This window comes from Miniopterus natalensis, chromosome 3 (assembly GCF_054644295.1).
Source record: "Miniopterus natalensis isolate mMinNat1 chromosome 3, mMinNat1.hap1, whole genome shotgun sequence".
Lineage (NCBI taxonomy): Eukaryota > Metazoa > Chordata > Mammalia > Chiroptera > Miniopteridae > Miniopterus > Miniopterus natalensis.
The window spans coordinates 91,649,199-91,676,880 of record NC_142083.1 but is presented as its reverse complement, the minus strand read 5'-3'; the positions used below and the strand labels follow the sequence as shown (position 1 = coordinate 91,676,880).

At 49.6% G+C, this 27,682-nt stretch overlaps 2 protein-coding genes across 3 annotated transcripts in view; one reads left to right on the top strand and one right to left on the bottom strand.

The window, feature by feature from the left end:
* Positions 1-10,457, top strand: part of HMOX2 (heme oxygenase 2) — a 61,466-nt gene extending 51,009 nt beyond the window's left edge. Inside the window, exon 7 of the mRNA XM_087815670.1 lies at positions 9,606-10,457. Coding sequence (XP_087671796.1) covers positions 9,606-9,646 — 41 coding nt within the window. The 3' untranslated portion in view covers positions 9,647-10,457. The remainder of the gene's footprint in view (positions 1-9,605) is intronic.
* Positions 276-26,258, bottom strand: CDIP1 (cell death inducing p53 target 1). Of its 2 annotated transcripts, none has more exons than XM_016214469.2 (6): positions 26,223-26,258; positions 3,790-3,878; positions 3,100-3,200; positions 2,816-2,971; positions 1,722-1,995; positions 276-1,613 (listed from the first exon to the last, which is right to left on the bottom strand). In XM_016214469.2, the coding sequence occupies exons 3-6, from the start codon at positions 3,182-3,184 to the stop codon at positions 1,502-1,504; spliced, it is 627 nt and encodes a 208-aa protein (XP_016069955.2). In that variant the 5' UTR covers positions 3,185-3,200; positions 3,790-3,878; positions 26,223-26,258; the 3' UTR covers positions 276-1,501. The 2 variants fall into 2 exon arrangements, with proteins under 2 accessions (XP_016069955.2, XP_016069954.2); XM_016214468.2 differs by lacking the exon at positions 26,223-26,258 and adding an exon at positions 23,024-23,341.
* Positions 26,259-27,682: the final 1,424 nt, after the last annotated feature.

Here is a 27,682-nt window from a genome sequence, read left to right as displayed (position 1 = left end):
GCTGTGGTGTGGACATGGATAAAACCAGTATCAGAGATAGTAAGGTAGTTAATACATGCTCTGGCCCAGTCAAAGCTGGAATACCAGGGCTTGTCCACACTAACTCTGGCTTGGCCTAATTAGGTACTTAAATGTCAGTGTCATCCCTGGCAGTCGGTATAGCATAAGCACTGAGACCCTGAAGACTCGACCCCCTGCTCTTAGACTACCTGTAGCCCCCCACCCTCTTTCCTTTGCAAAAGAAGGAAGCCAGGCAAGAGAGCAGAGGCCCAGGGCAGGGGAGTGAAAGGACCAATTTAATGAGAAACTACAAACAGACCGGCCACAATTCACAGTGAGAGAAGGCCATGCAGTGGCAGTGTGAGACCAGGAGAGAGGGGTGGCAACAGGGTATAGCAGTCCACAGGAGCAAGTTCACAAACCATTCAGAAAATAAAGACAGCATGGCCTCAGGCCCAGGGCAGGGGTAGTCCACCAGGGTACTTCGGCCACTGTGGTTGCTCTTTCCTGGTCCCCAATCCAGTGCTACATTCGCTCCTGCTGTAGTGCCTGAAGCAAGCACAGTGACAGTCAGTCAACCTGGATGAAGGGCCCAGCATTCACTAGAAGAGGATCCATGGAGAGAGCACTGTAAATCTTGAGTGCCTGCAGGGAGAGGCCCTATCTGCCATCTCTGGTCCCAATTGGGATACACCAGCCGCCAGGCAGAGGTCATGCCCACACACAGCAAGGACATGATATGGACAGAGGGGCTAGATTCCTGGACATTCCTTCTGGCACCAGTAAAGAGACGTTCACGGAGGCATTGCCAGAAAGGGAGCCAGGCAGGGGCCAGAGGCAAGTCCTTTGGTGAGCCTGGGCCCAATCACTTATCCCATGAACTGCAGTTGTGCTGACCTCTCTCTTATTCCAGGTGACTTCTGGGCACTTGGACAAGGTGTTGAGTTCCTGAGAGTTCTGAGGGCCAGAATCATTCCTTGACAGTCATGTCTACCTCTGTCACTCCAGAAACAAACACTGGCCTTATGATCCTGTCCTGTTTGGATTCATGTCCCCACTCTTGGCCCAGCAGATCAGAAACTGTGGCTACAGGCACAGCCCCACTGTAGGCCCAGGTCTGGAAAACCAACCATTGCTCTGGCTGCTTTTGGTCCCAGGGAGAATCAGGACCAAACTAATACTTCATACAAAAATGGAGGAGTGAGACTCCAGCAGGGAGACCCTTCCCAGTTTATCTTTCTAATCAAACACCAAGCAAACCAGCAACATACATGCTCAGTGCCAGCTCCCTGCCACTCGCTGACCCTTGGCCTTAAACCCAACAGAATTTTTGCTGGAAGAGTCAGATGCTTAGGGAAGGGCAAGGCAAAGACAATAAGAGTTCCAGGGGACCAGTGAAACAGCGTCCACCCCCAAGTGGGAGTGGGGCCATGAGCCACTGAGCATGGGGAGCAAAGCACAGGGGTCCAGACTGACAGCGGGGAGTCCAGTCCAGTCTCCATTAGCATAGGCGCTTGTACGTGTAGATGTAGGCTTTGCAATTGGGGCATGTGTGCATCACATCCTTGAAATCGTTGATGAGGCAAGGGATCAAGCAGCAGCCCAGGTCACACCTGAATCAGAGATGGGGAGGCCTGAAGAGAAGGTGCCGAGGGTACTGGGCCTACTTCAGCTGGGTGGTGGGCAAGTGCAGCCCCCACCCTGCAAGCACCCATACCTACCCCATGAAGCAGCAAAAGAAGCCCAGCACGAAGTTCATCAGGCCAATCTCATAGGAGATCTTGGTGATGATGGCCTGCTGGCACTGGGGACACACCGTCTGTACAGGTGCGCCTTCAAAGATCTCTCCCTGCAGCACGGTCACTGTGGAGGAAGCACCTGAAGGGACCAGGACTGTGGCTGTGTGACCCCCAGGGCCAGGGTAGGGCCCTGGTGGGTAGGGCCCTGGTGGGTAGTAGCCCATGGATGGATGGGGGCCTGGAGGAGGGTAGAAATCTGAAATGGCACAGAAGACAAAGCAGACAGGTCACTGGCTTGTCACCTGTGCTCAAGTGAGAGGTAAGCACAAAGCCCCAAAGCCCCAAACACCCAGGACACAATTGAGGGACCAAGCCCTGGGCCAAGGTGACCATCCACATTCCAGCCCTTCCTTGTCCCCACCCCATGAGGACCAAAACAGAGAAAATACTTGACCCAGCCAGATGAGACAGAGCTGAGAACAGGCCCACTCTTCCCCTCGGTCTCAGCTTGATGCATTTGCTCCCCTGCCCCTGACACACAGGGCACTGTGCTCAAGGACCTCAACCACAGGAAGGAAAGCCTCACCGCGCACCAGCCCCTTTTGTGCACACAGGACTCTTCCTCACCAGTGTTAGGTCCTGTACTGCAGTGCCACTTGACCCACCTGACCTGGGGACACCTGTGCAGGAACCTGGGCCCTTTTCTGGCCTGAGCAGTCCCTCTGAAGAGCTGCTGGGTGAGCAGGAGACCATGGACTCAAATATCTGGCAGGGAGTGGCCCCTGTAGCACTCATGAGTCCATACCACCTGCCACTGTGCCTGAGGAGCCTTCCCACGAGTCAACCCTCCTGGCAGGGCCCTGAGCTCCTCTGGCTCGTCCACAGTGCCTTCACAGCACGGCCTGGTTCTGTGACACCTTCCCATGCCAACCTTCCATGCCCACAATCAGTCCCCCTGCTTCTACCAACAATAAACACCCAGAGAGAACGCCAGCCTGCATGCAGCAAAGGCTGGACAGCAGCCCTGCTGTGCTCGGCTGACCCCTGTGCTTCCTTGGGATCTCTCTCCAACTTACCTGGAGGCATGTAGGTGCCATCTGCATTCACATGTGGGGGGATGAAGCCGGGCTGGGGCACTGGGTGACCTGGCGGTTCATAAGGTGGGGGGCCAATGTCTGCAGGAGGCAGCGACATGCCTGGTGGGGGCTGCATCACAGCAGGGGAGGATCGGCCTGGACAGAATCCGGGAGAGGAAGCTCAGAGGGCCCAGCCGCACTGTCAGTGGGAGGGCTGCTCCAGGCACAAGTTCAGCAGCTGGGACGGGCGAGGGAAGGAGGCCCCTCGGGCGCACTGAACCTACCTGGGGTGGGCGGAGCTCCGCTTTTCTCCTCCAGAAGTGGAGCTGTGGGGCCTCCAGGGTAAGGAGGGGGCGGGTCATTAGACATCTTCAGGCTTCTGAACCTGGAGGGAAAACTGGGAAGTGAACTATGCTCCCAGCTCCCCTACTGCCAGTCAAGCACTGATATGTCACGAGGGGCTGCTGCACAAGGTGTGTGACAGTTCTCAGAGAGCCACCCTCATTAAGCCCAAGCACACAGGGCCTCCTGTGGCTCCTATTGCAGGTGTCCCCTGCTTTCAGGGCTCAGGTCACCTTTTACTCCCTTCTATGTAAACCACACTGGGCAGAGCAGGGCTGATGGGTTTGGACTGGTTTCCTTCAGGAGCGGTAACAGGCTCCCTCTAGATCCTGGAGATGCCCCGCACTGCAGGGGTAATCAGCCCAGAGCCTCCAACCTCATCTCTCCAGAAGCTACTCACCTCAGTGGTCACCTGCATTTCCTGTGTGGAATCCAGAGGGTGAGGGCGGCAGGGTGAGCTGGCCAGAAGCTGGTGAGGTGAGCACCCCGTCCCCCATGGCGAAACTAATCTAGGGCTCCCTAGTGCAGCTTGGGCACTGGCCCTCTCCCCTAACATTCAGGGAGTGCTGTGCCAGCCTCTGTGCCAGGGCACTGTGACCTCTTTGTGGGAGGGGATCTGGGAGACTTTTTACCTCAAATCCCAGGTACTCAAGAGTTGGTAGACAGGTGAGGCTCCTTCCAGTGCTGGCCTGGCTGGACGGACACACAGGGCTCTGGGGAGCTGTTTCAGGGGGAGAGTGGGCAGTTCCCTCAGCACTGGGCTGGACAACTGGCCTCCATGAAGCCACTCTCCCCCTCATTCATCTGGTCTCCCACCCCCCTGCTGCCCAGCACACTACCCTCCCTCATACCTCCCACTCCTCAGGTCCCCTTTCCCCTTCTCACAGCTGCTCTCTCGGCTGTGGCTAGTCCAATGCATCTTCTCCCCACTGGGCCCAGACCAACGCCCCCAGGAGGGGCTCTCAGAGCCAGCTGTGCATAGTGGTGTCTCTGCCCTTCTTTGTTTTGTTAGGTGAATGGGGTGGGAAGGAAGAGGGTGCCAGTTAAGTGAAACACTTTTCCTCATTCCCTTCACAAGGTTCACTGAGCACTAGTTTACATCCTAAACAGTACAAAAGAACCAGTGAAAGCAGCTCCCCTAGTGTATGTAGCTCCCTCGTAGAGCCCACCAGTGTTTAGTTCAGAACCATTCAGTGATGGAGGGCCCCAAATAATCCTGCCAGGGGAGAAGGAACCTGCAGTCACTAAGTTTAAATATTAAATCTAATGAATCAGTGTCAGGGCCAGAGGGACCAAATCCAAGCAACAAAAGACAAAGATAAATTCAATTTCATTAAAATTAAAAACTGTGCTTCAAAGGACACCATCAAAAAAGTGGAAAGACAACCCACAGAATGGAGGAAAATTTTTATAAATCATATGTCTGCTAAGGGACTTGTATTCAGACTATATAAAGAACTCTTCTAACTCATTAACAATAAGACAACCCAATTAAAAAATGGGCAAAGGATCTGAGTACACATTTCTCCAACGATAAACAAATGCCCAATAAGCACATGAAAAGAGGCTGAACACTGTTAGCCAACAGGGAAATGCAAATCAAAACCACATGAGGCACTAAGCTAAAATGAAAAGGACAGTAAGAGATATGTAAAGAAACTGGAACCCCCACACATTGCTGGGTTGAGGTGGAGGGCTGTGAAAATGGTGAATCTGCTGTAAAAATGTCTTGAGTTACTACATGCCCCAGGAATTCCACTCAAGAGAATTGAAAGACAGTGTCCAGCGCTAGCCCGTTTGGGTCAGCGGTTAGAGCATCAGAGAGAAAGAGAAACATCGATGTGAGACATACCAACTTGCTGCCTCCTGCAGGCGCCCAACCGGGGCTGGGGATTGAGCCTGCAACTGAGGTGCATCTGGGAGGCAACCAATCTATGTGTCTCTCTCATATCGATATCTCTCTTTTTCTTTCTTCCCCTTCCACCCTCTGAAAAACAATGGAAAAAATATCCTTGGGTGAGGATTTTAAAAAAGAAAAAAAAAAATAGTGTACACGCAAAAATTTGCCCATGAATGTTCACAGTAACATTCATCATAGCCAAAAAGTATAACTCATGTTCATCAAGTGATAAATGGATAAACGATCTATCCATACAGTGGAATATTATTTGGTCACAAAAAGGAATGAATTATTGACACTACAACATGGATGAATCTTGAAAACATGCTCAGTGAAAGAAGCCAGACACAAAGGACCACATATTTTATGATTCCTTATATAAAACATACAGAACAGACAAATTCATACAGAGAGAAATATTTTCTGTATGGATTTAATGGCTGCCAGGGGCTGTGGGGGTGGGTGGGCAGAGAATGGCGAGTGTGGGGTTTCCTTTTAGGGTAATGAAAATGTTCTAAAATTGGCTAATGATGGTTGCCAATTCTGTGAATATACTAGAACCACTGAATTACATACATACATTAAGTGGGGAAACTGTACAGTATATGATAAAACATTTAAAAACGGGAAGAAAACAAAATTGCTCAATTTTATCAGCCTAATGCAGCCAGTCTCTCTGCATGTCCCTGCCAGTCTGTATGCACAGGCACCTATATTTTTATATAATGGCTGTCATGACAGTTTAAAATCCTTTAACGTCATATATTTCCTCCATCTTGCAAGATCCCATGACCAATTTTAATATTCCCTAAAATGGGCCCATCACTGTTTACTTGACTGACTCCTAAGGCATTTAGAATGCTACTTGTTACTTTCATTAAAAGAAAAACAATGTTCTTTCCATTTCTTGAATTACATCTTTGGGCTAAACTTGCCAGAAGTGAGATTATAGGTCAAAGGGTATCATTATGCCTTTAGTGAAGGATGATGCTAGTTGACAGCGCAAACCTTGGATACTGCTGTTACAATCTGTAATGTTAAAATGACATTTGGTTACTTTTACTCTGACCACCATGAGGCAGAACACCTTCCCAAGTGTTTATAAAGTATACGCCTGCTCTTGTGAGTTGCTGGTCATAATTATCCTCTGGAGACATGGAGGCCCAGAAAGGGCAGGACTTGCCTGAGGTCACATGGTGTATTATATTAGAGACAGAACGAGTCTAGGACCCTGAGTGACTCTCCTATCCCCCACGCCCGGTGACAGGTGAATGCAGGTGAATTCCAACAACCCAGGGCCCAGACGGGGAGCAGCAGAGCCTCTAGAGAACACCACAAAAGGTCCCCACTTCCAGGCAAGAGCCACTGCCAGCCTATCAGGCATCCTCCTAATGGGAGAAAAAGGAGCCTGCCTTAGAGGCTTGAATGGTATCTGTGGAAAACAAATACACCAGGTCTGTTGGAACATGGGCCAGCGCCTGCCACAAACTCCCATCCTGTGTCCATCTGGGGTTCCTCTGTGGTGCCACCACTTTCCACCACACAGCCCCGGCTCAACAGGGAACTGGCCAGGCCAGGAAGAAGAGCTGCACTGTGCTAGATGAGTCACTGGAGCACCTTTTGGTACTAGGTGAGAGGAAGTAACCTGGGTACAACAAGCCCCTCCATTACCAGGGAGCATGTGCATACACACACGTGCACACAACAGGCATCACTTCTGAGGATGCAGGCATGACCTGCTTTTTCATCAAAATCACTAGATCTAATTCTGTTGTCTCCCAGAGTGCAAGAATTCTACTTCTGGGATTCTACCATCATAATGATGGTACACAGAGGATAAAGGCCTTGTTTGGTGTCCACCCAACCCTGAGCCATCTCTGTACCTACAGGAGGCACTGCTACAGGCCACACAGACACTCGGAACATGCACAGGGGCACTTCTACTCCAAGCACTGACCACATGCACCAAAACCCCTTCCCTCGGGGAGCAGGGCCCGGCTGCTCCTCTGTCTCCTCCCCTTCACATCCACACTCGTCCTCTAGCTACCTTCCTGAACTGTGGCAGAGACTGGGGGGGTGGGCCCCTTTGATATGGAGAGAGGTTTCTGAAAAATGGCTCATGAAGGTTTCCAGAATTCAAACCCCAGCCCCCCCCCCGCCTGCCATTATAAAACCAAATGTGCATTTCCACAAAACTCCATTGTCTAAGGTGCGATAAAAACTACAGGAATGCAATATTTTTTAAAAGTCACATGTCTAAAAGCCAGTTTTCCAATAAAAATGCATACTACACAAATTAAGCTACAAATACAAATGTGGTCTCGAGATCTCAGCTCCTGCAACTTCGCTGTTGGGCAGGTGCCAGAGTGTGGGTTATGAAAAGCTAAGGAAGGGGCCATGAGACCTGTGGGTTTGCAGTTCCCAGCAGAGGAGAGCAAAGCCTGAGTCCTGGGAGCTCAGTGAAGTCAACTCGCAGCGCCGGAAACCCATGACGGGCCTCTCAGCCTCTCATTTAGACCTCATAGCTATGAACTGTTAAGAAATAGGGAATTGTCTGAAAACTTTCACAAGTTTATCATTAAGCAGAACAGGAGCTCCTCTGGGGCCCAAAGGACTTTACACAGTACACCCCTTTACACCCTCTGGGTTTTGTGGATACGAAGGTATTACCCAGTCAAAATAATAAAAAAATACAAAGAAATTATCTCAGAACAGAGCTAGGGACCCAGCTGAGCGCTCAGCAGCTAAGCAGCCGATGAAGTGCTGACCCCCAGCAGCACACAGGTGTGAGGACACAGACACACGACCCTGGGGCTCAGCCTCCACCCTGCCTCATGTTTCATGAGCGCACAGCTCTCCCTGACTCACCCGGGAGCGTGGGGGCAGAGGTGTTCTCAGTGAGCGGACGCATGAAATGAGAGAAAAGTTTTAAATGAAGTCCTTGTGTAACAGCACTGGCACACCTCTCCGAGGCCCACCGAAGTGTAGCAACAGTCACACCCAATACGAGCTGAGAGGAACACACTTCTCTTCCAAGCCTTGCAGGGTTGCACAAGTCCCATAGTCATCACCGAGGAAGTACCTCAGGGTAATCCTCACACCGCCGTCAGAATCAGGTTGGCGTTCCCTGGGCGCCAGCTAGGGGGGTGACGCTGAACAAGTATGAACCCAGTCCTCAGACCCGCCTCCGGGCAGCTCTTGGGCATCTCCATTTTACAGAAAGTCAACCCAGCTCAGTTACATGCCCAGAGTCAGATGGCTTTGCAAGTCAAAATTTTAGATGTTTCCAAGGAATTCCTCTGAGCCTTCAATTCCTATTCACCTGTTTTCAGGCAGTTCTGGGGGAGCTGGGAAATTTCCCACTTAGCACTGGAAAAAAGCGATGCGCTGCTGTCCCAACCCCCATGGCTCCTACTTTAGAAGTCACTGGCCCTTGGGAAACAGAGCCGCTCCAGAATATGTGTAGGGCAGAGGCTGGGTTTCTGGAGCTTTGAGGATCTAACTGACAAAGAAGATCAATGTCCCCCTGACTGTACTTTCAGGTTGAGGCCCAGCCTGGAAGGAATAGTCTAGGGCCAGGAGGCAGCCTGGGATGGGCAGCTGATGCGTTAGAAGGCTCAAGACTCCCGAGAAGGCACTGTGGGAACTTGAGTGCACACTGTCAGCCGGCAGCGTCCCCATGCTGTTCACTGTAGTTCACATCACAGGCCTTCGTTCTTGAGGGATCAAGGTAACTCTTTGGACAAAGATGGCCACGGGGTGAGGTCCAGGGGAGCTGGGGATAGACTTTGGTGAGCCTCAAGGGACAGGGGTGGTGTGTTTAGGAGAGGGAGGCCATGGGTGGCCTCTGGGACCCTTATAGGGGAGGGAGGAGAGGGTGAGCTTGCATATGCCCCTTGGTCCACTGGGGGGTGGTACGGGGGCCACTTAAGGCCCAATCTGTTCCCTGCACCCACAACCAAACACACTGAAGCACCCACTGTGCTTTTACATAGGAGGGCATTATTCCGGTCACCATAAAATGAGATGAAGCCTTTCTCCACTTCTGTCCATGGACCCACCACCTTCCCACTCCCTACTGCAATCTCATTGCACCTTCCCAAGGGCACAGGCTTCTGGGGGTCGGGGTAGGGCAGGACAGTTCTGCCAGGCACAGGGCCAGGCACTTTCTGCAAAGCCACACCCTCCCCACCCTCCTCAGCCCAGCAGCCACTGCAGAGCCTGGGCCTACTCAGTGCTCAGGGCAGGTCTGTTGCAGAGTGGAAACTTCTGCTCTGCACCCCAGCATTGGAAGCCCAGCTTCAGCCCCTCCCTCTCTGGAGCCTTCATACAGCTCTACCATCAGCCATGTCACAGAGACTAATCAGGCCTCATATACACAGAGCAACTCTTGAGTTTCTTCCAGGTGAGCTGGGAGAGACCTGGTGACGGTTTTCCCAGGTGTGAGGATGACAATGATGTTCTGGGCCTCCTGCTGTGGGTTTTAGGGTTTTGGGCCATGAAACTGCAAAACTGCTTCATAACCTGCCACCTCAAACCCAATCCCAGGCCTCATCTTTATCCAGCACACTACTCGAAGCAGACACTGAAGAATGTAACGGCTCCAAGGAAAGGGTTCATCTTCCAATGTGAGGCCAGGATGGCAAGAGCCCAACTCACCCCCGTCTCCCATTCATAGAGGAGCAAGGATTGGTCAGTCCACCAGTTAACAGGAAAACAAGGAGAGCAGGGAGCTCCAGTCACACAGTCCTGGCCTTGACGGGTGAATCACGGACCCTCCCTGAGCCCGTCTTCCTGGGGACCTGGGACCAGGACCCCTGCCTCCTGGCTGGCTGCGTGCGGAGCAGTGATAATGACAACACCTGGCACCTGCAGACGTGCTGGGCAGGGGAGGCGGCTTTAGGGTGAAAACACGTACTGGGGTGACGAAAATGCTCCTGAATTAGGCAGCGGTAATGGCTGCACATCTCTCTGACAGAACCACTAAACTGCGTGCACACTTTGAAAGGGTGAATTGTATGGCTTGTGAATTACATCTCAAAAAACCCCAAACCCATCAGGTCTAGACAGTCCTCTGTATGTATGTGCAGATATAGAGAGATGGCGAAGAGACACCCTGACCGAAACCTCGCCTCTGGGATATAGAAGCTTGACAGAGAGGCAAGGCTTTCCTTCGTTACGCTTTTATTTATTTTTAACGAGAAGGTATTTGTATATTATTTGCATAATTAAAAATAAAATTTTGAAAGAATACTATTGTATGATAGATCAGTGGGGGGCAGCTTTGATTCCTGGTGACACAAGGAAAAGGGACAGGGTCTCTGACTGTCAGTGCCCGATTTCAGCTTCTCTCTCCTCTGGGTCTCCCCATTTCCCAGAGAGGAGTCCAAAGTACAAGACCTCTGGCATTCTGCTCTGCTCCCAACTATTCATCACTCACCACAGAGGACACTGTTGTTGATCCAGGGCCAAAGCCAGGCCAAATGGCAGCCTAGGGCAGCCCAGGCAGGTTCCTGGTGGGAGCTGGGAGGGTCTGGGTCCTTGTCAGCAGGATAAGATCCTCGCAGGCTACAGCCACTGCTGCAGACTCGATTCTGCAGCGTCAACTGTCCTGCATACTGCCATGGGGGTGCCAACCCTGCCAGTCCCCCAACCCCGTCTCTTACCCCAGACAGGACCTGTCATGAAAATACACCAACACTTCCTTCTGGAGGAAGGCCCAGTCTGAACACATGAGTGGGTACCCCTGGAGGACTGAGGATGGACGCCTAGGAGGAGGGCAACGTCTGCTAGAACAGTGGATTTGAAACCTTTTGGGCAGGAGCCCCTTTACACTTAATTACTCAGGACTCCAAAATGAATGTTTTGTGGGTTATGTCTATCAGTACTTACATATTAGAAAGAAAAAATGAGGCCCTGGCTGGTTTCACTCAGTGGTTAGAGCACCAGCCCGCGGACCAAGGAGTCTTGGGTTCGATTCCCATCGAGGGCATGTACCTGGGTTGGAGGATCCTTGCCCCATGTGTGTCTCTCCCATTGATGTTTCTCTCTCTTTTTCTTCCCCTCCCTCCCTTCTACTCTCTCTCAAAAAGAAAAACAAAACAAAAAAAATAATAATGAGGAATTTTTTAAAGTATTTATTGGTTCATTAAAAATAATCTCATGACATGTTAACATAAATAACATTTTTAAATAACTACTTTCTGAAACAAATTTAATGAGAAGACTAGCCTTGTTTTAGATTTTTGCAAACCTTTTAAATGTCTGGCTTAAAAGGAGACAGCTGGCCTCTATCTGATTCTCTATCCAATCTGTTGTGATGAGTGGTTTTGGTTGTAGTACTTGAGGAAAATCCAGCCTCCAACAGACAAGTAGTTAGAAAAGGGAGGAGCATTTGAGTAGTCTTTTCAGATATTTGTAGATATCCTTCCATACTATACCCAAATTTGACAAGTGGTAGTTTTCTGGGTTTTTTTAAAAAATAGTTTATTGATTTTTTTTTTTAGAGAGAAAGGAAGGGAGAGGGAGAGAAACTTTGATGTGAGAGCGCAACATTTCCTGGCTGTCTCCAGCACACTCCCCACTGGGGATTGAGCCCACAACCCAGGAAAGTGCCCTGAGGAATTGAATCGGCGACCTCCTGGTGCATGGGACAACTGAGCCACACCTGCCAGGGCACTCAGTGCTACTTTCTTAAAGGTTGCAATATGAAGCCTGAATCCTTAACAATGAATTTTTCTTATTCTGTTACATTAAAATTCATTGGTCTACCTTGATTGTAATGGATATTTTACACGTGCATGATTTTGTAACAGCACGCGTGGATCACTGGAAAATATTAGTTCACAAGTATAAGCCTTAAGCCCCGCTTATGCAGATTTAGCAATGTTGGCACATCTCATTATGTAATATCCCCACTGCTAAATCCTTAAGTCTGAGTAACCATAGTATGTGTGTCAATTGTTCAGTGAACATGGAGCCCAAGGGAAGTTACTCCATCAGCTCCCAACTCAAACTGCACCTGTGCGACACCGAGGCAGCCAGTATTCTTCAGGTGTCTGCTTTCTGTGTGCCTCACACTGCATCACACAGAATACTGAAAAGTTGTGTACTCAAGCCTGGCTGGGCATGACTCAGCAGCTGAGCATCGACCTGGGATCCAGGAGATCTCGGTTCGATTCCCGGTCAGGGCACATGCCCGGGTTGTGGGCTCCATCCCCAGTCGGGGGCGTGCAGGAGGCAGCTGATCCAATGACTCTCATAATTGACATTTCTCTCTCCCTCTCCCTTCCTCTCTCTGAAATAAAATATATACACACACACACACACACACATATATATAAAAAAAAAGTTGTGTACTCCAAAGGTCAAGATTTGATAGTTAAAAGATTTTTACTGCTTTTTCTTAAATGAAACTGGCATGTGTGTCCATTTGTGTGTGGTGAACACAATTACAACAATGACTAGCAGGATTTGGTGCCACTGCCTTGGGTGGAGCTCAGACTGGCTATAGTTTTACTCCCCACTTTTTAAAAAAAATGTATCTTTATTATTGAAAGTATTACAGATATCCCCCTTTTTCCTCCCATTGATCCCCTCCAACCCACATCTGCCCCACCACCCCCTCCCCACACTATCGCCTGTGTCCATGGCACTATTGTCTGTGTCCATGGGTTATGCATATATGCACATAAGTTCTTTGATTAATCTCTCCCTACCCACTCCCCCACCCCACCTTCCCACTGAGATCCCTCAGTCCGTTCCACGCTTCTATGTGTCTGGGTCTATTTTGTTCCTCAGCCTATTTTGTTTATTAGATCCCACATATAAGTGAGATTATGTAAAACTGAATCAGGAGGAATCAGAAAACCCGAACAGGCCAATAACAACTGATGAAATCAAAGCAGCAATAAAAAAAACTCCCAGCAAACAAAAGCCCTGATCTGGGCGGCTTCACAGAGGAGCTTTCTAATTCTTAAAGTTGTAGGGTTAGATTTCACTTCCCACTTTTGTACACCAATGTGAGTAACACAATAAAGGACAATAGAACTAATAATATTTTAGTGTTTATAAAAATAGGAAGGTCTCAGGAACCTCCCAGGAGACTGCACCTCTCCTTTAAAGGACCGCTGTGCTAGAGGAACCCCCACAGAATGTAAGGGGGTACCTGCAGGCAGAGAGCCCTGAGACCGAGAGAGGACTGTCCTGGTGAGTCCTGGGCTTGCTGCTGTGGCACCAAGGTCCCACCCCAGGGATGCGTGTTGCAATGTGCAAGGCTTTAAAGGAAGCAGCAGGCTAGTTCAGATCCAGCTCCACCACTTTCTAGCTGTGTGACCTCACTGAACCTCAGTTTCCTTATTTATAAATGGGGTAATCATGCTTACGTCTCAGGACTGGAGCAAAATTTACAATACACAGTGTATGAAAAATGCCCAGAGCAGCTCAGAGCCTAGCACAGAACACTGAATAAATGGCACCTGCTATTGTCATCATTCATGGTGAGCAACTTCTAACAGGAAGGAAAACAAAACAGGCACTGGAGCCTCTGCCAGGGCAGCTTCTGTTCCCACACAGTGGGGATCCTGGTGTGTGTTCCCCACAGGATCCTGAGGGACTTGTAATCAAACCCAGCCTGCTCAGCTAGCCAGCAGAGTTCATGTGCAGCACAGCCAAGTGGAGGCCACATGCTCTGTGGGGCTCCTGAGACAACTCTTAGAAAGGAAAAGACACTAGCAGTCCTCCCACAGGGCCATTACTCCTTTCAGGCAGCTGCCTAGGAGCTCCATGGTCAGTGATGCCCCAGGAAGGGCACTCTGCCCACAGATCCTGGGGACCCACCTGAGATGCTGGGCTGCATTTCCCAGAGCTCAACTGGCCTGCCCCTGCCTCTCCCCAGAAGGGCTCACCCTCCCTGCAGCCATGGCACCAGGATGCCAGCTGGCCTCAGAGGGGCTCCTCTGTCCCCAGGAGGCAGGTTCCAGGCATCTGTCCAGGAACAGGGCTTTGGGCTTTTCTGGGAAAACTGAAAGGCAGCTCCCATCTGCTGAAAAAAGGGGTCCCAGAGGGAAACCGAACACTCTGCTAGGCCCCCTGGGTCTCCAGGGCTACCCAGAGGTTGGAGTAAGCGGGATCACACTCTGCCTCTGCCAAGCATGCAGACTCGTCCCTTCCCAGGAGACCTGGTCCACATGTGACTTCATCATCCACACCCCACCTGCCCACCTTGGAAGCTTCACGAGAACTGAGACAGAGATGTGATAAGCCATGAAGGACCAAGCAGCGTGAGGTCCTTACAGCTGGGGTACTTATTTGCCAGGAATGGCTGCTGACACCGTGGGCAATGCTACAATCCATCCTGTTCCTTCAAATCCCCCAGTTTGGGCTTAAGGACAGTCTGTGTGGTAGCCGCTTAATGGAGGCCCTTGGAGGGGCACGGGGCTTCCTCCGGGAAAAACCAAGCCTGTCTGTAGCACTGACTGTGCAGGCTGGGGAAGAGGCAGGGAATGAGAGGTGCAATCCCTGTCTTCCAGGAGCTTATAATCAAGTGGGGGAGACAGGTGTTAAAATCACACCCAAACCCAAAAACCTAATTACAAAGTGTCACCAATGGTGTAGAGAAAAGTCTAAGGAACTGTGGAAGAACAGAAAGATCAGACCCAATGCTGGAGGTCAGGGAACATCTCTCCAAGCAAGTCTGGGGGAGGAGGTGGCATTAATGGGACCAGCAGGCAAAGGAGGGGGCGGGAACAGCTGAGCGGTATATAAACAAGTGGTCCACACCCAAAAGCTCCCATTAGACTCCCAATGACTTGGCTTTCTCCAGCTCACACCACCTCCACCCTCACTGAGCAGGCCTGCAGGCTGCCAAGTTCGAGTACTGGTGGGACTGGGATTCCTGAACGCAGCCCATTTGCAACCGTCCTTCCTAATGGAAGCGGGACGAGCAAGCCAATCCCTCTTGGATAGCATCATTGTGGCTGTGCACCATTTACTTTTACACTTGAACACGGGTGTATCTGATGCCTTGGGAATTCTAAGTATTTCAAAACAAGACAGGAAAAGGACCAGAAAGCAGATCTTGTTTTCCCTCCCGTCTCCTCCCACATGAGTATCCTCCCTGATGAGTATCACAACTCAATGGAGTTAAGGAATCAGCCTAAGCCAATGGCCCCAAATGCCATCACCTGTCCCCTTCCACAGGGAGGCTTGAGCCCTGATGTCACAGGCTAAGCTGGAAGGGCAGAATCCTTCCCACTAGCACCAAGTCCCACGCCAGCCAGCAGGCTCCCTAACTTTCTAGAATCTGTTTTCTCACCTGTGAAATGGCAGCAGCAGCCCCTGACCCAGAGTTGTGCTGAGGCACAAGTGAGGTCGTGTATGAAGGGCATGGAGCTCAGAGCCTGTCACCGTGTTCAATAAACACAAATAATTGTTTGCATTATTTGTATTTATGGGGACACAAGAAGAGCATGAGAAAGTTAGTACACAAGAGAAAAAGAACAGAGAGAGGCTACATAGGTTGCTCTTAATCAGAAGCAAAATCAAAAGACAAATTGGACTCAAAGAATGGAAAGGTGTCCGCCTGGCCAGCGGCCACGAGCAGAGCAGCACGTACCCAAGTACCTCCTACGTCCTTGATGGCTAACAAGCTTCACTAGGCTCTCTGCTTGTCTTTGTCTTCACGCAGGCTTTTCCCAGCACGGCTCCTCCCTCTCCTCTCCCCTCTGCTAGATGAGCCCCTAGCCTACCCTGGCCCAGAGCAAAGTGGAGGAAACTCACCCACCGGCTGCCATCAGGTCTTCCCCAGATATAAGTAATAAAAGCTATGTCTCTCCTCTGTGGTGGTCCCCTGCGTGGTGCTCCCGGGGTTGGAGCCCCTACAGTACGACAACAAAAGTAACTGAACAATTTACATCACGCTGAGTACTTGCAAAGCCTTGGCAAACCGCTCTGACTCCCGGTGACAGAGCGCCACGGGCCTCAGGAGAGCAGGTCAGGACGACTGGTCTGGAGCACAGTTTTGCTACCTGTACATTCTTTTTGACTCACTTCCATTTCCAGGCCTTTGTCCTAAAGACAAATGAACATGTGAGCAAAGATTCACATAAAAAAATGTTTTTAAGTATTAGTGTTTTGAAGTTCAACCAAAGGGACAGGCTATCCATCTGGGTTACCCATACAACATAATTGTATTAGCCCCTGCAAAAAATAACAGAGATCTATTTTTACTGACAGAAAGATGGTTTTGATATAGCACTGAGTGAACAAGTGTTACAGCACAGTGAAAAGCTACGAAAATTCCAGAGCCAGAGGAATAGGGAAACTGGGACAGGAAAGTTAAAACAAGACCCAACAATGTGGGCAATCTGCAGCCAGTTTGTAAATAACAAGCCATTATCTTCCCCAAACCAAGGACACTTGAGGGCAAACTGTTAAAAGCCTCCCTAACAAGAGAATGTAGGAAAGGAGGAGGGAAGGGGAAAGGAAAAAAGGGCAGTTTCACTCCCTAAGCAGAAAAGCCAGCAGTCTCAAGGTTTGGCAAGATAAAATTGCCAGGTGCTTCTCATGAATTCTAGAAAAGCCACAACAAAGTAAAAAGGGACCTTGAGAATTAATCTCTCCCTTCCTCTCTCTAAAATCAATAAAAACATATTCTTTTAAAAAAGGAATTTTGGCTTGGCTGGCATGGTTCAGTGATTGAACATCGACCTATGATCCAGGAGATCACGGTTCAATTCCCAGTCAGGGCACATGCCCGGGCTGATGGCTCGATCCCCAGCAATGGATGTGCAGCAGGCAGGCAGCTGATCAATGACTCTCCTCATTGATGTTTCTATTTCTCTCCCCCTCCCTCTCCCTTCCTCTCTTTGAAATCAATAAGGACATATTTTTAAAAAAGGAATTTTGAAACCTATAGACAAGAGGGTATGTAACGCCTCAAACTCCCACCCAACTCGCTCCTCAGATTAGCTGAGAGCCCATCTGTGCGCGTTACGCTGGATGATTTGCTTGCCATGCTCCTTTAATAAATTTGCTTGCTTTAATTACTTTAATAAATTGGCTTTATCACAACACAGAGTCTCCAATTTAAATTCATTTATATGAGAAGACAAGAATCGAGGGTGCAGACAACTCAAGGGGCTGTCTGATAATATCTCTCTGGTGTCTGTGAGAGCTGTCTATAACAGAAGTAATGTAAAAGCAGTATGTGTAGTGTGATTCTACTTTAAAAATGTGTATTTACATCTACAGTTGACCCTTGAACAACAAGTTTGAACTATGAGGGTCCACTAATACACAGATTTTTTTTAAATAAATACTGTAAATTTATTTTTTCTTATGATTTTCTTAACAGTTTTGCTCTAGATTACTGTAATACAGTATATATATATGCCCTGGCCGGTGTGGCTCAGTTGTGCATTGTCCTGTGCACCGAAGAGTTGCAAGTTCGATTCCTGGTCAGTGCACACGCCCAGATTGCAGGCTCAATCTCTGGTGGGGGCATACAGTAGGCAGCCAATCAATGTTGCGCTCTCACATCAATGTTTCTCTCCTTCCCTCTTTCTCTAAAAATCAATAAACTATTCTTTTAAAAGAAAAAGAATACAGTAAATAAAACATCCAAAATATGTTAATAGTTCATGTTATTGGTAAAGCTTCTGGTCAAGAGCAGGCTATTAGTAATTAAGTTTTGGGGGAATCAAGAGTTATAGTGAGCCTGGCCAGCATGGCTCAGCAGTTGAGCATCGACCTATGATACAGGAGATTGAGATTAGATTCCTGGTCAGGGCACATACCCGGGTTTTGGGCTCAGGCCTCAATAGGGGGCATGCAGGAGGCAGCTGATCAATGACTCTCTCATAGATGTTTCTCTCTCACTCCCTCTCCCTTCCTCTCTCTGAAATTAATAAAAACATATTAAAAAAAAAAAAAGTTACAGCAAATATATGAATGCACGGGGGGGCGTTGACACCCCTAATGTCTGTGTTGTTTAAGGGTCAACTGTGTATTACATATCAAATGTTAAGAGTGGTTTTCTTGCCTTGGCCAGTTTGGCTCTGCAGTTAGAGTGTCGGCCCATGGACCAAACGGTCTCAGGTTCAATTCCCGGTCGGGCACATACCTAGGTTGCAGGTTCCCCATCGCAGCAGGCGACCAATTGATGTGTCTCTCTCACATCGATGTTTCTCTCTCCCCCTCCTCCCTCCCACTCTCTCTAAATCAATGGGGGGGGGGAATATCTTCAGCTGAGGACACACAAAAAAAGTGGTTTTCTCTGGGTAGTGGGATTTTAGATGACTTGTTTACATATAAACAGACATAAAAAAACTTTTTATTTATATGTAGTCTCTAATTTTTCTAGTATGGGTGGCTCCTTTGATGTTCCTTCTTCAAAATAGTCCCTATAATTGTGTTACATTTATGAGCACTCCTCCTCAGTCCAGAAGGCTGACTCTGACTGTAATCTGTTTTTCCCCAGAGGAAAAGAAATCCTCCAAGGAGCACTGGGCTGTTTGCTCGTTTCCCTCTCATTAGATGGTGTTATGGTGTTTCCATCGCTCTCGAAAGAGTTTGGTAGTGTGAGTCGGTTCTATGTACCAGATCACCTCCCAGTGTTCCAGTAAAATTGAGGGTCTAGACCTGTAATTGGACCCTAAAGGCCATTCAAGGCAGTTCTAGCCTCAGAGACCCTACCTGGAGACCCAACAGGTCACCTGGCAGAGGAGGACAGATAAGAAAATCCCAAGAGACACAATAAACCTGAGACTGAGGAGACTGATGAGGTTACAGGCCTTACCCGAGGCCACTAGCTGGAGCCAACACCAGGAATACAGCTCAGGCTCCAGCTTGTCATCCGACCGCCTCCCCCAGCCCTCAGGGCTGCCTCCCAGGCAGGACAGGACTCCGGAGCTTGCTTCTGTGTTCAACTGTTGCCACAGAAGTACAGACAGGAGAAGATGAGCAGTCAAGGCTGGAAAAACAGATACAGCTGCACCCACCAGTGAATAAACAAGCTATCTGCACCTGCTGGACAGGCGGGACTTGGTAACTAAAAGGCGGACTAATTTTAGAAATGCGATGAGTCTGAACAACCATCCCTTAGGCAATCAAAATGGGAGCCCTGAAAAGAAAAAGTCCTTACCTCTGCCTTCTTGAAGCTGACACAAAATGAACAGTCTTCGGATTGACTCAATTTTCATCAGTTATCTGAGATCAAGACATACCATCCTGATCCAGGAAAAAGTGCAAGGCCTTTAAGTGCAGCCAAGCCACGTGGCCACTACACAGTCCCTGCCACCCAGTTGGAAGAGTCTTATTTCAGACACAAATGCCTGCTGGCCTCGCTGGCCCAGGGGAGGAGCTCAGCCTGCAGCCAGGCTTTGCCCAAGTCCCCCAGTTCACGGGGGAGAGCAAACCTCTACACTCCCAAGAGAAAGACTTTGCCTTTCTGCCTTTACATGCTCAGAGCTCCTATATATACCTGCATATATTCTAGAGCCTTCCTCATTTTCCCTCAGAGCCATGAGGGCCCTGTCTCTGCATCATTTCAACTCCTAATTTTACAGGGCAACCTCAATTCTTTTAAACAAAGTACTGCTGGGTAAAGAACATTAGTTGCAGTAACCTTAGTGGCAGTGTGGCATTCTTCTAGAGGCCACCTGGATGGAATCAGTCAAAAGAAAAAGGCCAAAAGCCAATAGACATGCGGCAGGTAATTAATTAATCCTGGCATGAGACCCCATAATTGCAACTGATTGGATGCTGCCATAAACACCCTTTTAAAGGGCTCGTAGTAGTAAGAAGTTGTGTGACAGGAACGATGAAAGAAACCAGAAAAATAGAACAGTCCAGTGGATGTGCCCCAGTAAAGGGGAGGTGGGGGTGGGGGGCTGGTGTCAGCCGACCAGCACTGCCAATCACATGGGGCTGGCGTCTGTGACAAGGACATGAAGTCCCCAAAAGTGAGGAAGAGTGGGAACAAATCTAATCAGTATTTTAAATTATGATACATGACATAGTATGTGGAAGTTGAGCTAAATTCATTTTACTCTAAATGGACATCTGACCTGAAGAATCTACCCCTGCTGGTTGGGATAGAAGAGCTATTTTGGATCTTCTTAGAAAAATGGGAGTTCACGTTATTTTTAGCCATGTGTATATTGCTCTTTGACTCATACATCAGGAGACCACGTTTCAGGCCAGAAATGTCATTAGAAATGACAAAGTCTCAGCTGACATTCATTTAGTCTTGAAACACTTACTAAGCACCCTCCTAAGGCAGGACCAGGTGCAGTGCTGAGATAACAGCGGGCAGGGCAAGCGCCCTCCGGCTGCTCCCCAGCCGCAAGAGATGCCACGATCCATGTGAGCCCAATGCCCATTCCACTGCATGTATCTCTGCCATCTTTTCCCACACATTCACCAAAGTGTTTTTCAAAATATGCTTGGGCAGGATTTTACACTCCCAACAAAGGGCTTTCGCACAGTGTTATTCCATCGTGTGAGGTTACATGGATTCCTGCACCCGGAACAAAAAGAGAAAGGAACACTGAAATGATCTGACCAGTCCTCTGCTTTTATCTCGGTGAAGGCAAGGCTCAGAAGGGGAACGGAACCCAGGGGTGCACATGCTGTCTCCTCAGGGAGAGTGTCACTGCCTTTGAGTTCACAGGCCACTCAAGGACTTTACATGGTAGGAGCAACTAACTTTAGAACCTAACCACTGAATGTTCATCTGGGAATTCAACTCTGTATTCAAAACTGTACTTGCCGCCCAGCTGGTGTTGCTCAGCGGTTGACCACTGACTTATGATCCAGGAAATCACAGTTGGATTCCCAGTCAGGGCACATGCCCAGGTTGCAGGCTCGATCCCCAGTAGGGGGTGTGCAAGAGGCAGCCAGTCAATGACTCTCTCAACACTGATGTTTCTCTCTCTCTCTCTCCCTCTTCCTCTCCCTTCCTCTCTCTGAAATCAATAAAAATTTTAAAAAAACCCGTACTTTCCACATTTGGAATGACAGAGTGCAGACTGTGGTCCCTACACCTCGGGACTCCACCATCATCTTTCTGCCTTAATGGACCTTCCATGGAGGGGGGAGGGAGAGGGCTGTAAAACACAGCAACAGGTCCAATATACAGTATGGCAGATAGGGAGGCTTGCTGTTGAGGAGCAAAGCACAGGAAAAGAAGAGCTGCGGCCTGCTGTTTTAAGGAGGGAGGGTTTCTGTGAGCAGGGAACATTCAGACAAAGATATGACAGAGGTGAGGAGCGAGCCATGTGCACAGCTGTGGAAAGGTCCAGGCAAATAAAAGCTAAGTGCAGAGGTCTGGAGTACGCCCACACAGTCCCGGGGGCTGGGTAGAGTGGGTGCCAAGAGAGTGAGAGGAGCTGAGGGCAGAGAGGCTTAGTGGGCAGCTCGGGGAGATGGGCCAGGTCCTCAGCTGCTGAAGGATGTCCACCTTTACTCCAAGTAAGATGAGGGCCTGAGAAATCAGGTTGTCCCATGGTTCTCCACGTCCCACACTGTGCCTAGTGTACTCTAAATGGGTCCCCAAAAGTCCTGATATCAATAATTGGCTGTTGGAGGCAGGGAAGCCTACAGGGGTTGGCCCCTACCTACAGCAGGCACAGCTTCTTTCTGGCCAGTTTGGGGCTACAATGGGGGACATGGGTCACAGTGTGGCCCCCACACTCCCCAGGCAAAGCACGTAAACATACATGTAACCTGACCTGTCTGCATGGAACAGACACTGTGCCCTAAGCCTCAGGCTGCATGGCATATGGAGGAGGGGGCATGGGTCTGAGTGCTGAGCATGGCCATGTGGTCATGTAGTCATATGATCACGTGAGGCCTTCTGCCTGGAGCAGCACAGAATTCTACTTCTAAGATAAACCAGTTTTATTCAGCAGAGCCATCACTACCCAAGTTTATTTTTTCTTTCTTTCAAATGACTACCTACTTGAAAAGATTTATGATTCCTGACTCCTTAATTCAGCCAACATTCCATGGAGATCACTCACCTGGGGTCCCAGCTCTCAGGTTGCTACAAATCCAGATGAAAAGCCAGCTCACACTTGAAAAGAATTTACAAAAGATACTCAGCAAAACCCCAATGAGAATCCGTGACATTAGGTGCTTCAGGTGAGACAAGGGGTGGTCTGTGTGTGGGCCCTACATAGCCTCTGTAGGAAGGCGGGCAGAGGTTCCATGCCTGGGCCAACAGAGTCACTAAGAATAGGGGGGACAGAGAAAGTTGTGGTCGGGCCTAGCCTTCCCATGCAGACTGGCAGATCCTGGAGGGCAGAGACAGTATTTGGGGCCAGTCCCTCCACAGCCCCAGGTAGCACATCACAAGGAACACAGCCTGGCTGGTACTCCTGGGCAGAAGGCTCTCTTCCCCATCTCGTGGGCCCTGTTTCAGATAGCAGCACTCCCATCACCACTATGGATGTCTGAGTGGCCTTCCAGACTTCTCTACACCTTAATCCTTGACCTGTCAGCAAGCATTGCTAATGCCATTGCTCAAAAAACTCTCAGATCCACCATCTCATCTACTGGTCTGGTTAAAGGAGCAAAGTCTGGCCCTGGCCCTGTGTTCAAGGTCACTCTCTCCCACACTGCACTCCAGCCTCTAGACTGTAACTTGCCCTTCTCCAAAACACATCCCATCCGCCCCCACCAGTGGACCCCTCCACAGATCACTTTCTCAGCCTCCAAACACTCTCCCAACCTCTATCCAGCAAACCAGACGCTTTCCTGTAATTCCCTGCCAGGGAATCTTTCGTCCGTTCCTCTCCTCCCCCACCAGAAAACAAGGGGACTCTCCCACTTGTATTAGCACATGGCACAGGGTTGTTAAATAAGCAAATCCATGAGATTTGGGGTTAACTTAAATTAACTAGGCTTCCCACGCTATTATCCTTAACCCAAGTGCCCAACCCCCCCATAGCCACTAGGCCAACCTCAGCTGAGATGCAGTCCACGCTTCTTGATGAAAGTGCTTTTGTTTATGGCCAAAAATCCTCACTTGAGTCACAGTCAACTCCATGGAGCAGTTCTCACAATGGGGCTGGGAGAGCCCACATTTCCCTCAGCCCCTGTGGCTTCCGGAGAGCTGCTCTCTGTTATTCAGCAGCCTTGGGCAAGCCACTCAGCAGCTCTGTCTGTGCTACCTCCTGGAGCCCCTGTGATGACACAGAGAGCACCGTTGGATAGGCACAAAGCACATACAGAGGGTGCAAACTGCAAATGAAATTTCATTCCCTGCTGTTTCCCCCACTTGTAACCTGTAAGGCTACTGCTCTTAATGCTAATTCAAACTAGGACAACAGTATTTTACTTCTTCCTGAATTAATAAGGGGTTGGGACTCGCCTCGGACCCCACCCAGGGAGACTGGTCCATGCTTCTCTACCACCCTGCACCCCTCTCTGGCCTCCAGTTCTCCTTGCAGGAAAAAGCAGACACGAACAGATCTGAATTCAGACTGAATCAACACATACTGAATACATTACATACCTAGCATGTTCGCAGTTTTTACTGGATCCTCATGACACCTCCTTGTGGTAAAAAGAGATGGTGCTAGATCGCCCAGAAGACAGACATGCAGGGTCTCATAGCACCCACAGATCAGGAGCACCAAAAAGGTGATGAAAAATGTCTTCTGGAAAAATTATGCTACCAAAAACACATCAGCATTGCTTCATGGAAAGAATCAGAATGCCACTGACTTCCTTACCCTGCACTGCATGGTTTTGTACTTAGTCTAACATTAGGAGACCCTAGTCTTTTCGGCACACACAGGGGACATAGGTCTTCATCTGGCCTGGGTGTTGCTTTTCACCATTCACAGACAGGTAGCAAGTGAGGCTCTGGGAAGGCAAATGCTTGTCACACAGCTTGGAAGTAACAGACGGGCCTCCAGGTGTGGTCTGGCAAATCTGGGCATTTCTGGTCCCAGGCCCTCATCATCACCACCAGAGCCTGCTGACTCACAGAGTAGTGGGCACGGGGCAGGTCTGATGGCTCAGGAGTGACCTACCTGCATATCCCTAAGCGGGTGACCCTCTTAGGGGGAGGGGTTCTGACCTAAGTCCCTGCCCAGCACCCCCTCTCCTCTGCAGCACTAAAATGCAATGCAGAGAGTCGGCTTCCCAGGGATCCTCTGAGTCCTGGTTGTGTAGAGATGAGGAGACAGAGCCCTTTGGGGGGTCCTAGCAACCAGCACATTTCCGTTCTGTGAATTCTATTTCCAAGTACCCTCATAAACCTCCTGCCACCACTGCTGACCTGGCTTACCTCTCTCTCCCACTAAGGACCAACATTTTCTGCAGGAGTTTCCACCGTTAGCTGCCTTCTCACCAGCAAGACTTCCTTCCTCAACATAAGGACAGAAACATCAATATAAGATGCCATAACTTTAAGAGCCACATTTCTCTGTGTCCTCTATGAGTAAAAATGTATGTTTCTGAAAGTGAAGACGAATTTTTACAGGACCTGTCTCTTCCCTCTGTCTCAGACAACTGAAGAGGGTTAGGGGTTAGTGTCTGTGGCTATGGAACAAAGTACCCGAGCCCAAGAGGGCTGGGCCCACTGGGCTATGCAGCCCTGTTCCCCTAGAGCTTTAGAAAACATACCAAACCAGCAGGTTCAAACTGGGCAAGCTAAGCTTATAGTGTAAAGAGTAGAAACAGAGCATGCAAGCCGATAACATAATTCTGTTACTGACAACGTGATCTGCTGGGGAACCTGGCCAATCAGAGCACATTCCATTAGCTCCCCTTCAGAACAATTTTGGTCCCTGAAGTATTATTCTGTCACACAATCCATGCTTCTGCTCTTCTGGTGATTTAAAATCGCTGTTTTTAAATCTTTGTAAGAGCCCATGTAAAACTCTTTCTTGGTTCCAGAGGCCGAGCCATGAAAAAACCTCCAGGTCCTCAGGGATGGAAGACAGATTTTGAAATACCCAGGGCTTACGTTAGTTAAAAAACAATAAGCAAGAAGAATTCCAAGATGCAATTATAAGCATGACTATTTGGGAGGAAACTAGACTGATGTTTGCAACTTTGACACACATAAAAAGATAAGATGGACTGTTGGGTGGTTAGATTTATGATAAAAGATGGTAAAATGTTATACATTCTAGATGGGTATTCACTGTGAAATTTCTTCGACTTTCCTATATGTTTGAAATTTTTCATAATTAAATGTGGGGCAGAGAGCAAGGCAGAGCTGGCATACTTCTCCCTACCCAACTCTTAGGTCAGCCGTAAGGGAAAAAACAAAGCACACACTTGCCTAGGCACTGCCCCAGCGGCAGGCCCCAGAATACACACAAAACTGATATAAATGCCGTGCCCCGGGTTCTCCACCCTTCTCACTCTAGGACACACGTTCTCAGTCTCAGGCGTGCCTGAGGATTATCTGGGGGGCTTATCCCGTCGCTGCTGAATCAGAACCTCCAGGAGTGGGCCCCAGGAACTGTCCCTTTTAACAAGAACCTCGGTGATTCTGATGCAGAGGATCCTAGGCCCACACTTGGAGAAACTTACAGCTGCTTGCTCCTCACCTGACACCTGTTGAGAGACCTCCTGGGAATATTTAGAGGAAAACAGAAACCCATAAACAAGTGCGCAAACCCGGGTTCTCATGACGCGTGAGTTCAACTGTACCAAGATCCTGGATGGCACAAAGCTGGGCCCAAAGCCAGACCAGGTCACTGCCTCCCAACCTGGCCCAGGCGCGTGCGGCCCAGCGGACACAGGGATTTATTGATGTTGGCGAGGCAAGGCCAGGAGGGAGGGAGAGCGAGAGCAAGGCCACCAAGGAGCTCAGCTGGGACTTCTTCGTCGCCTGGACTCTCCTCACAGTCCCCTTTCCTTGAGAAAACAGCCATCGCGGAAAACCGGACATTGTATTTCCCCCAACCTTCCCTACACAGGATGTGGGAGCTGTGATAAGCGGGACGCCGAGGAGCACCGGAGGCACCCAGTCCCCGCGGCCGCCCGCCCCGGCCGGGCTAAGCTGTCACTGCAGCCCCGTGGGTGGCCAGCCAACCCAGCGAAGGTACGACGTCAAAACCCCAAGAACAGCTCTGGATCGCATGAACGTCCCTGGGAGCAGGAGAGGGACCCGCTGCGCCGACCCCGGGGTCCCTTTACCTCGAGAGGCCGGGCGTCCGCGGCTGAGCAACGCCGAGAAGGGCCGAGGACAGCGCTCCAAAGACTAGACCCTTAGCCCCGCGGGGCTCACGCGCACAACCTCCCCCCACCGCCTGCCAAAAGGCTTCTGGGAGATGTAGTCCATCCCTGCGCCCAGGCGCAACCTGCGCACCGTGGGGACTACAGTGTCCAGCATGCAACCGGCCACGGCGCGGGCGGCAAGGGGTCTCAGCGGTCCGGGGTCATAACCCCCCATAGGGGTACGAGCGCCCAGCCCAGCTCGCGGGAGGCGCCGACTTGCGTGGCCGAGTGGACTCACCCTTTCCCTGGCTCCTGCGGCCACCGCCACAGCTCTTCACGCGCTCTGTCCCTAAGGAGGCAGCTAGGGTTCGAAGCGGGGCTGAGGTTTGTAGCATCAGGGAGAGGGGCGGAGCCGTGAGGTCACCGTGGGGGCGGGTGGGGCGGCACGTGCCAAGCCCTGGTGAGCCCTGTCGTCTGGTGAGAAAGTGACTGGAATGTAGGAGAAGGACCTCGTTAGCCTTGCTCTTTCTCCGGGCTGCATTTTCCTTCTGGCGCTGTACACCCTGTAGGCATGCAGAGTGGGAAAGGTTTCTCTTGCCTGGTGTGCACTTTCCCAGCTGAGATTAATAAGACAATACTCTAACATTATTCCAGGGGTGCGGAACCTATTTCTGCCAAGGGCCATTTGGATATTTATAACATCATTTGTGGGCCATACACAATCAACTTAAAAATAGAAAGCCATGAAAAAAAAGCTCCTAGATTTATTGAATTTCAAGTCCTGCCTGAGGTTGCCTTGGCAGGGCCAGACCAAATGATTATGAGCCGGATGTCCCCACCCCAGGTTTAAGCGCTAATACTGAAAACAAGTGTCTTTTGTGTATGTTTAGTGGCATGTCTTTCTCATTCTTACGCTTTCTGGTTTGTGTTTAAATGGTTCCCCAGCGGCTCAGTTGGTTAGAACATCCTCCTGTACACCAAACCATTGCTCCTTCAGTCCCGGTCAGGATTCGAACCCTGGTCTGGCACATAATGGAAATCGATCAATGGATGTTTCTCTCTCTCTCCCCCTCTCCCTCTTTCTCTCACCCTGAAAATCAATAAAAACATATCCTCGGGTGAGGATTAAGAAGAAAAAAAAGGCTCTCAGGCATAGTGCTGAAGCACTGCCTAGTGTTCCTAAGTCCAAGAAAGCTGTGATGTGCCTTACGAGAAAATGGGTGTGTTAGATAAGCTTCCTACAGGCATGTTAGTAAATCAATAATAAATATTAAACCAGTGTCTTTAAATAGAAACACTCATAAAACATGGTTATGTATTGATCAGTGTGCAGATGTGATCAGAATCTGGCAAAAACCTTACCCAGCATTTCCCCAGGAGCAGTGGTTCAATAGTCACTAATTCAGTGTTTGCAGCAAATTTATGGACCATAACCACTA